The sequence below is a fragment of the Haliotis rufescens genome, unplaced genomic scaffold (genome assembly GCF_023055435.1).
Source record: "Haliotis rufescens isolate VD_foot unplaced genomic scaffold, xgHalRufe1.0.p SCAF_1, whole genome shotgun sequence".
Taxonomy (NCBI): domain Eukaryota; kingdom Metazoa; phylum Mollusca; class Gastropoda; order Lepetellida; family Haliotidae; genus Haliotis; species Haliotis rufescens.
Genome location: NW_025963779.1, coordinates 14023100 through 14036570, shown reverse-complemented (window position 1 = coordinate 14036570; position 13471 = coordinate 14023100). Strand labels below are relative to the sequence as shown.

Below are 13471 nucleotides of genomic sequence, written 5' to 3'. Positions count from 1 at the left end.
GTAACATTCTGCAGAAAGGCGATAACTCACGTGAATATCCTACCTCCTTCGCATCAGTACCATAAATCATGAAACCACAAAATCTACAGATTTTCAGCAGAAGTCCTCTTCATCAATTATTCATCATCGGTTGTACAGGCAATAGTGTCGTGCTTACCAGTGGTTTTGTGCAAGGCGGGAAACCTCAATTATTCCCGAATTACTTGTTTTGGTCTTTAGGACCATGCTACAGTTACCATAGAGTAGTTATATAATTTTGAGATATTCAAAGAAGACTACCCCCATTTCATCACTGCCATAAATCCTGCATTTTGGCTGTCATCACACTGAAATAAAAAATTGCATAAAGTGAGAAGTGACGATACATCAAATGAAAAGGTGCATCTACAAAAGGTACGATTGTCCTTTTCAAGACTCGTGTCTATTTTATTTGTTTATTGAAAGTTACTTCAAGCTAGTGAGATCTCCCATGGTCAAGACGTCTTTGCCTATGGCCAGAATGAAGGAGATTGATGCTGTCAATGGACATACTGTGGAAATTAGGGCGTACTCCATCAACTGGTTCGTGGCAGGAGTACCCCAGGTCACACCTACTCTTCGTGCATCCTACGAGGGCATCTCGGGTTACGCCAGTCACTATGCTGGTAGATCACGTGGGCTTCATCCAAAGCCTATTAGTGAAGATCCAGAAGGGTCTCTTGTCTTTCCAAGTTTGGATGTCAAGCCATCTGTTAAGGCTCACAAGTCCGGAATAAAGTGGTGCCTAAACAGGCCTAAGAGGTCTGACTTGTCCAGCATTCGGCCATCAACTTGGCAGCTAACACGCACGGTTCAACTTTCCAATCCAAGAGACCTAGAGAGTCGGCCAGAGAGCATACCTTTCCCGATTCTGTCAAAGGGAACTTTATCTCAGACAAGCCGATGGAAGGAAAGATCTACACGCATCCAGAACCGAAACGAGGGATAGCTGTAGACATTTTGATGAGAAACGGAGGGCAGGGTGCAGGACAAGCGGTGATCCTTATGTGTATCACTTATGTGTATCACTTCTGAAAGCCCTTCAAAGCCCCAACACCAGTAAGGCATACAGGAAAACTCTTTTTAAGTACGTTACACTTTATAGCCTTAAAATAACACAGAACTACGGTGGCCCATAAGGGACATGGAGTCTGTTTTTCAATATTTTGATGTTTCACTTACTTTTATCGTAACCTTTAGCAAATTAACACAATTTTTCACACAAATATGTTCTAAATCATGTCCCTTATGGGCCACCGTACAGAACAGAATTAAGGAATGGCAAAATCTCATTGGACAAATCCAAAAGCAAGACTCATAGCGAATCAAAATTCAAAATTGGACTCAACTAATGAGTGTTAAGAGTTCTTTCGAAATCATTATTCTTTAGATGATGAATAATTTCTGCCCGAAGACTTATTTGTTCATATCAATTATAACATAACATTAAGCGATATCAATTGTGCTTTCACGGAGAAAGATAGGCCTTCGGTACGTATACTACTCAAAAGAAGTTAAGGAAACCAATTCTTTCATATAACTATAGGTAATCTGTTATGTCTACTAATATGAAATAAAAGCAACAAAACCATTTCCACATTTGTAAGTTATCTCTGCCCAACACAGTGTCGACTGTACTGTATCATGAGCATGTGTTTATGAATCACTATCAAATAGTGAGGATCGGCTGGCCCTTGACTTCTTTAGAGGAGTATGGAAAGTTGAAAATTAAAGGAAGCGGCATAGATGATTAACTAACAACGTTGTCATAGAGACTGCATTTATTCTGTACTTAGGCCCTATGCCCACAATACAAAAACGCTGGAAAGTATGATTAAATATGTGTGTGCGGGTGGGTGTGCGTTCGTGCCTGCGTGTGCATGCGTGTGTGTGTATGTGTGTGCGTGCGTGCGCGCGCGTGTGTGTGTGTGTATTGGCCAGTAATATAAAGTTTCTACTCCTAGTGTAATGTTCATTAATATACGACCCGAGAATACTTGATTCCTCTTTGTCTTTCGGAGAAACCCTTTAGGGTAAAACATGTTTTTGTTTGCTTTAGGTGACAATCATGCCTCATGCTTTTATGTTAACAATTGTTGCAAAAGGTTATTGATCACACTTACCACGACCTCATGTGACCAGGATATCGGAGAAACGCGCCTAAGGGCATTTGAGTAATATATGACCAGTCAATAGAGCTAGGTGAACAGAAAACCGGTATCGATTCTTGATACCATTAACAGTAATGCCCATTGGCTTGCCAAGCATTGTTAACAACGCTTGTTAATCAATGGCACTGTTTACGGGTGTTACGTCATCGCTGGTTGCATAACGGTCAACAGCAACAGTGGTCAGTGAAGGCAGACCAATTAAGTGTTCAGCAAACAGTGAGGTCATCCCGCTTTGGCATGGTGGTCACCACAGAGGAGTGCTGGTCAACTGAGGTGTCTGCTGTACAAGTGAAGCAGATTGTCATTCAAGGTCTCAGGTTGAAGGCAGCAGTCAAGGAGCCCTTAACACAATGTCATCAAATTACCCGATGACGGAATTATCTATGGTCGTTCTGTTGAGCTTTGGAGTGGCAACACTCTTTGTAACATGCGCCGAGGGAAACAGTAAGTACACTATAGGTTTGTTTGTTTGTTGTTGAAAGCCGCACTCAGCAATATTCCAGCTATATGACGGCGGTCTGTAAATAATCGAGTCTGGACCAGACAATCCAGTGATTGACATCATGAGCATCGATCCACGCCATTGGGATCGATGACATACATCAACCAAGTCAGCAAGCCTGACCACCCGATCGCCTCTTACGACAAGTATAGTCGCCTTTTACGGCAAGTATGGTTTGCTGAAGACCTATTCTACCCCGGATCTTCACGGGTCACACTATAAGTCAAATATTATGTGAGGCAACTCTGCACTTGATTGTCGCGTCACAACGGACCCTTTTCCCACTTCGAGTCATCAAACTCCACTAGTCCGATGGCATTCTTCACGAAAATAAATCTTATGAAATTGTAATCATATGATAAATTCGTTGTATGTATCACTAGCGGGGTGCACGTAATTTATAAGATAAGATTTTATTATCCCAAGGGAAAATCTCATATTGCACAGGTGTTAGTACTAAATATGAAAATAAAATATGAAAATGAAAGAAAATACGGATAATGAAATATGTACATAAGAAAATAAGGTACTTACTAATATAACCACGGGTAAAAACATGTAGAGAATTAAACACTATTACAGTGACGACAAGGAATTGTAATCATTATAAACTATAGGTATAATGGTAACAGATAACCATTTAAAAGACTATAACACTGGCTGGTACGAATGACTTCCGGGCCGTGTTTGTTTCAGCATCGTCATGCGCAGTCGGCGGCCGGAAGGTAGAAACTGATATTCAGAACGAAGTATATGACTGCTGTTATTTAGTATCTTACGAGCCTTTTCGACAATTTGCTGCTCATAAATTTCGCCGATGTGTTGAAATTGGTTACCTGATATTTTGCTTGCTGTATTTAATATTGTATGTAGTTTAGATTTATTTTAAACAGACAGGCTCCCATACCAGCAGTTTACATTAAAAACTTAAATGCTTTGAATAAATGTTCTACAGAACTGTGAGAGTATTTTATTATCAAGTTTAAAATACCTAAGACGCCGTAAGAAATTCAATAGCTTTTGTCCCTTTTTAAAAATATTATCCGTGTTATCATTCCAAGTGAATTTTGAATCAATAATGGTGCAAAGATACTTATATTATTCAACCAAATCAATGTTTTCGTTATAACAACTGGCAGAATTTGGGTCCTCTTTTTCTGAAATCTATGATCATTTCCTTTGGGTTTTTTTAACATTTAGAGTAAGAAAATTAACTTTGCACCATTGGTCAAATTTTGAAATTTGGGACCGATAATCAATTTCAGGATGCTTAATGAATCCGGCCAGCGCTGCGTCATCTGCAAACCTAACGGTTAAACAACTGTTAAGATTACTGACACAGTCTTTTGGGGGGGGGGGGGGGGGGGGGGGGGAGGAAAAATCAACAAACAAGATTCGGACAAATGAATTGGAGGTTTCACCAACAGTGACACATATATCAGCTTCTCAGCATGCAACTCTTCTCTTTACGATCGTGGGATCAAATCCCGGTTCGCCATGACTATGATTCTGGGTTTGTCAGCACCATACCCATGCTCGTGGGTTTCATCAAAGTGATACACGTCTAAGACTTGGTTTGTGTGAGTGGCTCGTTCTGTTGGTTGAGCAGGACATGTTTATCCCTATTCTCGAACACTTGGTGTCAGCACCGTTTTTCAGCGACCCATTCATACAATTTTAGCGCTATTTTACATTTTACGCCCAATGGAATCTATTCTCTGGCGTTGGGGCGGTCGGGTAGCCTTGTGCTTAAAGCGTTCGCTCGTCACGCCGAAAACCCGGGTTCGATTCCCGACATGGGTACAATGTGTGAAGCCGTGATATTGCTGGAATATTGCCAAAAGCGGCGTAAAACCATACTCACTCACTCACTCTGACATTGACGTTTTATTATGCCTCCCACATCAAGCTGACACGCCGTGACATAACTGAAATACGGTTCATTCTTCTGCAGATTTTGACACCTGCCCCCTTCACTGGTGGTCGATCCCCAACGAGAGATGCGTGAGAGTGTTTCCTCTAAGGAAGACACTCAAAGAAGCTGCCGATATCTGCAGACTCTTTGAGTCAGAACTGCTGTCTGCTGGTCAAGAGTTGGACGAGTTACAAGACTACATCTCCCCTATTGCCACATCTGTGGCCGTGTCCCAGCTACTACTGGGCGTGACAGACCCCTGGGGCACGGGTGTGTTCCTGTGGCTGGACGGCTCGCTGTTTGATGACTCCGTGTGGGCAGATCACTACCCCAAACCTTCTGGCGGCCGATGTGCTGTCTTTAGAACTGAAGAAAGAGATCTGGTCAATGTCCATTGCACAGGCAACAATGCATTCATCTGCCAGAAGAGTAGAGGTGCGTAACAATATTTTTTTCTCTGGACCGACATGTTTGTCTAAAATGTCTAGGTTTATGCAAGGTGATACTTCAACTCCATGAATGAATGACGTGTGTTTTTAGTGTGATGATATGTCTCTTCGATGTGAAACCGGGACTGCTTCTTGACATGAAGGACAGACGCAGGTGTTGTTCGAATTATAGCCAAGTTTATTACTGATAAATGTTTTGAACCCTGAAACAATTGTAAAACATTCATTACACAAAATATAAACATATGCTGACATCAAATATTTCATTACATTTGATGATATATACAAAATGCTATAACTACTAATTGATAAACTTACATCTCATCAAAAACTTAATTAATCTTATATTATAAACCTACTTAACCCGCATATATACTTATATATGTGTATCATATAAATAGAGTAAGATAGACGTGACATGATACATTTACTATGTGTACATACAATATGCAATACATGAGAATATATATAAAACCTAGTAAACCCACCAAGTGTGTGGACCTGGGTTCATCAGTCCAGACACAGACCTCTGCACAAGTATTACAGCTACATCTGCACGACAAATAAATGAATATATATACACACTGTGCAGACCAATCTGATAGCAGCAATATTACTACAAACCGAAACATAGTGTTATTGCAGAGTAACTTAAAACAATTCTAAAATATAATAGTAAAACCCTGATTCATTCATACATTATACATTCATACATTACACATTCATTTATACCAATATGTTACCTAGCAACATATATGTTTCTCATTCTTACTTTCATACTTCATACTTTCATACATCAGCTTCACAGTGATTGAAGATTTAGTTAAATAGTATTTTAAGCCTAAACTTAGCACTTACTGAATTATTTACCTTACGTAAATAATAACACTTGTAATGCATACAGAAATACAACTAATTACTATGATCTGGCGAATATTTACAACATGACCAAAACAGCCAAATTATCAAGAGCATAAACACAATATACCTACAAATCCTAGGAATACGCACAAACAATAAAATATCATCAAAAGACCAACCTTTAGATGTGAATTCCAAAATGTCCAATAGATCAAACACCACAATTAGTCCAAATTGTCCAAATTGTGAATTCCAATGATATACGTGTGTTTGACAGTAACATCAAATGTGCTCTAAACTGTAGTAAAACTAAACCCTTTAAAACTGGAGACAGTAAGCTAGAACCTGAAACACAAAGGGGCTTTGAGGGGCGCGCTTGGGCAGGCTATTGTGTGATAGTGCACTAGGTGATTGAGGCTATGGCAAAGTACTCATGCAGTAAGCTGAAACAGAGAATTAGGAGAGCTGAAGTGTGAAGTATATAATGTTTAAAACATATTTGACTGAATATTTAATTCAGTAAAAATCTAAACTGATAAAACTCTGAAAATATATACAATTATCGGATCCTGTCACAGATGAATGCGACATATCCTAAGGTTCTAGAGCATGAGAATACATAGGCCTGTTTGTCATATTGTCGCAGTAAATATGAGCGACGTCAGTGTTAAATGAAATGGAAAGACAATGTCCCTCGATTGGGATCCTGTTATCACGATTACCCATCTAGGCGTAGACGTAAGTACAGCGCTTTATGAACATGACATTGTGTCAGTGAAACTAGTGAAAAGATTTAACACAATTTCTTTTTTATCATTTTCTGGCTGAAATAGTTTATACCGAAGAGTTCACTACATTCATTTACACATTCATTTTAAGAGCATATTTTATCATTAAAATGTTTTGCGAAACTGTCGAGAACCCTTCAGTTGATAAACGTTGTTCGTCACTCTTCTCATCTCTTCTGCCAGGTGTCACGGGCTGCTACAATGCTTGGGACTTCGGCATGTATCTGAGCAGCGTGGCTCCCTTGGAGACGGACGTTCTGACCCTGCAGGTGTGTGTGCAGGTGTGTCGGGGCAGGCACGTCGACGTGGCAGCTGCGTGGAGGGGGCAGTGTTACTGTTTCAGTAACATCCAGATGTCGTTGACGTCTAGAACTGAAATCAGACGATGTGACACCGCGTGTCCCGGAGACAACGACCAGAGATGTGGGGACGAGTTTGGCCAGTATCTAAATTTACTTGATATGCGTAAGTCAGCACAGAGGTAAAGGGGTTATTTATCCCTAAGATTTGCATTTTTGTTTTAAAGGAAAAACAAAGATAAATGTTTTAAACCAATCAATCATTTTCTTCAGTAATAAGGCCTCCGGCCCAAGCACAATTAATACAATGAAGATATTTTGAAACATAAGTGCAACATCGAGTATTTACAATTGTGAAAATCGGATATTGTTGGCATCTTTAATGTAATTTGCTAAATATTTTGGAACGCTTATCAACTTATCCCTTTGATTAGCATAAGTATGGACATTGAAAATGGGAATTCAAATATTTTGAACGAATATTAAGATTAGTGGCATATACAAACAAATTGAATTTTATATTCAATTACATCTAAATTACATAATGGACAGGGGCGGTCGCGTAGCCCAGTGGTTAAAGTGTTCGCTCGTCACGCCGAAGACCCAGGTTCGATTCCTGACATGGGTACAATGTGTGGTTTCTGGTGTCCCCCGCCGTGATATAGCTGGAATATTGCTAAACGCGGCGTAGAACCATACTCGCTCACTCATAATGGACAAACCGAAGTGTCTTATCGATGTCCGTTCTCCTTCCTATATATTCCAGAATTTCGTTCAACCAATAATGGAAGGAGAAATGACACGAAACCCCTTTTTCATTATTACAGTAACAATTACGCATTGTACACTTTATACTATTTCTATTGTACTTGTACGTTGAAAGTGTTTGTAGGATTACGACAGGTGAAACTAAGAAAGAGGTTTTGTGTAGTTCTTATGTTTGTCTAAATGTGCTTAAATAATAATTGTATTTGTATCTCTAAAATAAGTTAGGGAATGTCAACATGAGAGTACAAGGATAGAACGCACTGTGATTTCCAATTCTGAATTATTATGCATACCTGTCTCCAGGACAGTACGAAGATGTTGCTGGTACCTGTGCAGACCTGTACAGGCAGGGGGTCCGCATCCCCGGACCTTACCTACTGCATCGGGATGAGGACAGTTCTCCGCTCGTCCAGAACTGCTTCTATACAGGTAAAGATTGTGAGACCAACATAAGGTATTGGGCCTTTTCGAGATGGCATGTGTCGTTTTGCAAATTCTTGCACATATTAAAACTACAACCCTATCAACACATTCTTCTATTCAGAGTTGCGAGTGAACGCTGTTCCCCGTCTGGAGCTCGCTCCCGAAGACTGGCAGTATTGGAGGGGCAACTTCTACCAGTTCTTGGTGGCGTCCCAAAACGTCTTCAGCGTTGACAACGCCGGCTGTTTCAAAGAGGGAGGCGGTTACCTGACGTCTGTACTCTCCCAGGATGAACTAGACTTCATTGCTACAACAATACGAGGTTCTCAGTCCTTAAAGACCGCTAAAATATCTGTCACATCTAGCCGAAGTATATTGATGTGTATTAAAATTATCAGACGCAATATGTTTTGTTGTATATGCACATACCCAATTATTTTACATTTTGCTGATGTGACAGCAATCACAGCAAATGACCGGAACAAAGAAACAAACATTTCGTTATATCCGCCATTTCATTATAAGCGTGTTCACTATAGACATAGTTTACTGTATCTTTAAAGGTCGAAACAAATGCATATTAGTTGGCCAGGAAACCTATTTGTTTATGATCAATACAAATGTAACGATCTTGCTTCAGGATCTCCGCTCTTTGCTCCCGTTGACCAATGGCTAGTTGGTCTGACAGATGTCACACAGTCAGGCTCCCTACGTTGGGCTGGCCCAGTACTGTTTGACAACAACCCGCCCTTCTCTAACCAGTGTACAGCCGCTACACTGTGCTGCGTTGTCCGGACTGATGACAGTGTCATTCTCAGAGACTGCTACAGGACGCCAAACACCACATGGGGATACATCTGTAAACAGGAACGTGGTAAGGATCTTAATACCAAATAAAAGACAATAACTTTGTTGTGTTACATAGAAATTGTGTTTGATTGCCAATATCGTGATTTGCTTGATCCTATTCCTTTTTAGAAGATTACGAATGGCAAAAGAGGTAAATTGTTCGCATGTGCAAAATCAAATGTTGGCTAGCAAGAATTTGGTTGGCACACAGCATTTACACAACTTTTTTCGCCACTATACAAACATTCTCCTTTAGGTTTCAGAGGCTGCAGGAGGCTCCATCTCACCTCGATGGAATTCCTCCATATTGCCGACTCAGGAGACATGACAGCCTTGTTATGTAAGGAACTCTGTCGGGGGAACCTGAGTGAGCTTGCTGTGGTGTCTGGTGAGGACTGCTACTGTGTCACAGAGATCCCTTCCTCGACGGAGTTGATGACGCCTGACCACTGCGACATTCCATGTTCTGGTCATGCAGACCAGATGTGTGCAGGAGGGGGCTTGGCGCTGTGGTACAATGTGGGTGAGTGAGCAGATAGAGTCGTAAGAGCCAGCAAAACGTCCACACAATTTCTGGTGAATTGTTTTATGGGGTACAAATGTTGGTCTATCATGTTGATGCTTCTGTCGGTCTGGATGTTACAGCTTACAATAGGTCATAGCTCTCTCAACAGGTCATAGCTCTCTCAACAGGTCATAGCTCTCTCAACAGGTCATAGCACTCACAACATGTCATGGCTCTCACAACAGGCCATAGCTCTCAAAACAGGCCATAGCTCTCACAACAGGTCATAGCTCTCACAACAGACCATAGCTCTCAAAACAGGCCATAGCTCTCACTACAGGCCATAGCTCTCACAACAGGCCATAGCTCTCACAACAGGCCATAGCTCTCAAAACAGGTCATTGCTCTCACAACAGGTCATAGCTCTCACAACAGGCCATAGCTCTCACAACAGGCCATGGCTCTCACAACAGGCCATAGCTCTCACAACAGGTCATAGCTCTCACAACAGGCCATAGCTCTCACAACAGGTCATGGCTCTCACAACAGGCCGTAGCTCTCACAACAGGCCATGGCTCTCACAACAGGACATAGCTCTCACAACAGGTCATAGCTCTCACAACAGTTCATAGCTCTCACAACAGGTCATAGCTCTCACAACAGGACATAGCTCTCACAACAGGTCATAGCTCTCACAACAGGTCATAGCTCTCACAACAGGTCATAGCTCTCTCAACAGGTCATAGCTCTCACAACAGGTCATGGCTCTCACAACAGGTCAAAGCTCTCACAACAGGTCGTGGCTCTCAAGAACCCAGATTATGGTCACCTGTTTGTCAATACAGTACCGATGCTGGTGGATTTGGCCAAAGTTGTAATCATCCACGGGTTGTTACGCAGGGCTCTCCTCCCGGATTAAGATGGCAAACCGTGATATAACTAAACACTGTTGGAAACGAGTTAAACCCAACTCACCCACTGGAAGACCATGATGGTTGTAGTTGCATAATGACATAGTCAACGATTCAGTGGAATGATCCCCCGTGTCAGATAGTAGTGAGTTCAAACATGCAACAATAAACATCTCATTCCTCTTCCATCTGCAGACAAAGATAAGGTGGAATCTGTGGAGCTTGCGACAGACTGTGACCAGTTTCTGTACAATGGTTTCAACACCTCCGACACACTTCTGCTGCGGGTGACAGCCGACAACGGACAAGAAACTCTAACACATTCTGCTTGCGGCAAGTACATTTATTTCGAAAACAGATGATAAATAATAGGCACATACACTTGTAGTCGAACATCGAATATTCCGTTTTTCGCCACTTCTTATTGACTCAATACTTGACTCGAATTGACATGCCACCGAAATGATACCAAAATCATTATTTGTGTCTGTAGGTATCGACACCGACCTTGAACAGACACTAACATCAAGCACATCTCAAACCCCGAGTCTGACATTGCTGTCGAAGCAGCAAGGACCAGTTATTAGTAGTGCTCCGGTCATCCAAGATGTCTGGGAATCACCATCGAGGTCTGTTGGGTATGCATCACAGGATGTTTCGATTTCGCGGTATATCTCAACAATAACTGTACAACCTACTTCAACACTGATGCCAAGTATCATGGACTCCACACCGTCTCCAGGTTCTGAATCAACATCAGATACGACCCGTGGTCTCTCTGGCCTGAAAGTACAAAGTCCGGTTCGGTCGGATTCAAGCAGTAGTGGACTAAGATATCTACAGTCTCCATGTCGTTCCAGTGTTTCTAGTGTAGGCTTCAGTTCTCTGATAACGAGTCAAGAGATGGACAGTACTGTCGTCGGGGATTTTCTGGAGCAGTCTGCAAGTTCACGCTCTATCATCGTAAAGGGTACTGAAACACCTTTGATATTTACATCAATGCGTAGTCCAATCTCAGAAACTAGCCACACCACAAACCACCTAGACACGCTATACTCAATATCCACATCTGCATTTATCTCAAACCAAGAGACAGCCACCTTCGACCAAGGCCTTGCAACAGATGGCGACCCTGGAATCACTGGAGTCGAATCTGAGACAATCAGTTCCAGTACAACAGACAATGGCGACCCTGGAATCTCAGGAGTCGAATCTGAGACAATCAGTTCCAGTACAACAGACAATGTTGACCCTGGAATCACTGGAGTCGAATCTGAGACAATCAGTTCCAGTACAACAGACAATGTTGACCCTGGAATCACTGGAGTCGAATCTGAGACAATCAGTTCCAGTACAACAGACAATGTTGACCCTGGAATCACAGGAGTCGAATCTGAGACAATCAGTTCCAGTACAACAGACAATGTTGACCCTGGAATCACAGGAGTCGAATCTGAGACAATCAGTTCCAGTACAACAGACAATGTTGACCCTGGAATCACAGGAGTCGAATCTGAGACAATCAGTTCCAGTACAACAGACAATGTTGACCCTGGAATCACAGGAGTCGAATCTGAGACAATCAGTTCCAGTACAACAGACAATGTTGACCCTGGAATCACAGGAGTCGAATCTGAGACAATCAGTTCCAGTACAACAGACTATGGCGACCTGCTTCACCCAACATCAGAATCAGTCACCCCATCGTCCACCAAACGCCAGCCTCCCTCCGACACAACGACTGCTCCTATGATAGCAGCAGCTCCTTCTGAAGCCGTGATGTCCTCAATAACTAACAGCTCCTACATATATACATGCAGCTCCTACTATTCCGAAAACGAAGGTAACTTTATACATTTGTATAATCTGAGTGAGTGAGTATGGTTTTACGCCGCTTTTAGCAATATTACGGCGGGGGACACCAGAAATGGGCTTCACACATTGAACCCATGTCGGAAATCGAACCCGGGTCTTCGGCGTGACGAGCGAACGCTTAAGCCACTAGGCTACCCGACCACCCCTTGTATAATCTGAATTGGAAGTGTGATGAGTCAAATATTTATTTTAGTAATATGATGTCTTTAGAGAAAACAACGATTTAAGTATAACTATGTTATTTTAAAAAAAGGTGTTTTTTAAATGCATCAAACATATACTAACAGCCAAATTAAGTTTCATTTACAACAAATATTAAATACATGCAAACAACAATGGGGGCTATAAATAGCATCTTGAAAATAATCCCATTCTTGGCTACCTTAACCAATGTTACGAACGTATGATAATGTATAGACACCGATAACTACTTTATTAGAACATGGTATAAAACAGGATAAGCATGAACCAATTTTGCAACGTTTTAATGGAGGCTAAAGTTAGTTTGTTGATGCCTGTGGTCCGTGTCGACAGCCAGCAGTTGCCCCTGTCTGAGGATGCTGACTAACGCTGTAGCCTCCAGCTGCCACGCCTCCTCGGGAGCATCAGTCGTCCTCACCTGCAGGGTCGGCTGGGGGTTTCCTGAGGGACAGAGCAACCTCACTGTACAGTGCTGGGATGCGACGTGGACTCCGGAACCACTGCACTGTGTCCCAGGTGGGTCGCCAGTCTCATCTCACTACTCCTATCTTGCAGGCTTCTTTAAACAGAGTCACTTTCACAATGACAGGCATCTAAGATATTAGATGTAATGAGGTTTTATATACATAGCAGGACTAACACTTATTGTCAAGACATTATGGTTTCAGGGAAGGGAAAAGGTGAATCTTCAGCACCAGAAGACGACATGGAGTGTGTACAAGTACCCCACTTCGATTGAATGTTTTTGCTATTCATCTCAGCATTTCTTCAATTTCGTTTTACAGACATTTCTGAAGCACTATATTTGTATTTCAGCTACTTACAATTCGATATAGTTTTTTCAGATATCAACTTATTGGAGTTCCGGTGACCTTCCTGATGTACCAGTGAGACTCTCTTCCTTAGCGATGTATTAGTACAAAGATGTTGTGTTAA

At 41.8% G+C, this 13471-nt stretch overlaps 3 protein-coding genes across 3 annotated transcripts; all 3 read left to right on the top strand.

Annotated features, from left to right (window-relative positions):
- The first annotated feature begins 2378 nt into the window (after positions 1–2378).
- On the top strand, positions 2379–5049 carry LOC125383209 (snaclec 6-like). Its single transcript, XM_048401547.1, has 2 exons — positions 2379–2633; positions 4646–5049. The coding sequence occupies exons 1-2, from the start codon at positions 2540–2542 to the stop codon at positions 5047–5049; spliced, it is 498 nt and encodes a 165-aa protein (XP_048257504.1). The 5' UTR covers positions 2379–2539.
- A 1873-nt stretch (positions 5050–6922) lies between these two features.
- On the top strand, positions 6923–10821 carry LOC124146825. Its single transcript, XM_046517303.2, has 6 exons — positions 6923–7169; positions 8075–8200; positions 8316–8516; positions 8835–9068; positions 9300–9566; positions 10655–10821. The coding sequence occupies exons 1-6, from the start codon at positions 6923–6925 to the stop codon at positions 10819–10821; spliced, it is 1242 nt and encodes a 413-aa protein (XP_046373259.2).
- Positions 10822–10889: 68 nt separating this feature from the next.
- On the top strand, positions 10890–13259 carry LOC124150350 (serine-rich adhesin for platelets-like). The gene is made up of 2 exons (XM_048381639.1): positions 10890–12302; positions 12869–13259. Exons 1-2 carry the CDS (start codon positions 10922–10924, stop codon positions 13138–13140), a joined length of 1653 nt encoding a protein of 550 aa, XP_048237596.1. The 5' UTR covers positions 10890–10921; the 3' UTR covers positions 13141–13259.
- The last annotated feature ends 212 nt before the right edge of the window (positions 13260–13471 follow it).

Excerpts from the sequence above, each read along its gene's own strand:
- LOC124146825 (XM_046517303.2), top strand. The coding sequence starts at position 6,923 with ATGTATCTGAGCAGCGTGGCTCCCTTGGAGACGGACGTTCTGACCCTG. Across the intron at positions 7,170-8,074 it reads TCTAAATTTACTTGATATGC|GACAGTACGAAGATGTTGCT; the intron begins GTAAGTCAGCAC and ends ACCTGTCTCCAG. Across the intron at positions 9,069-9,299 it reads CATCTGTAAACAGGAACGTG|GTTTCAGAGGCTGCAGGAGG; the intron begins GTAAGGATCTTA and ends ATTCTCCTTTAG.
- LOC125383209 (XM_048401547.1), top strand. The coding sequence starts at position 2,540 with ATGTCATCAAATTACCCGATGACGGAATTATCTATGGTCGTTCTGTTG. Across the intron at positions 2,634-4,645 it reads AACATGCGCCGAGGGAAACA|ATTTTGACACCTGCCCCCTT; the intron begins GTAAGTACACTA and ends ATTCTTCTGCAG.
- LOC124150350 (XM_048381639.1), top strand. The coding sequence starts at position 10,922 with ATGATACCAAAATCATTATTTGTGTCTGTAGGTATCGACACCGACCTT. Across the intron at positions 12,303-12,868 it reads CTACTATTCCGAAAACGAAG|CCAGCAGTTGCCCCTGTCTG; the intron begins GTAACTTTATAC and ends CCGTGTCGACAG.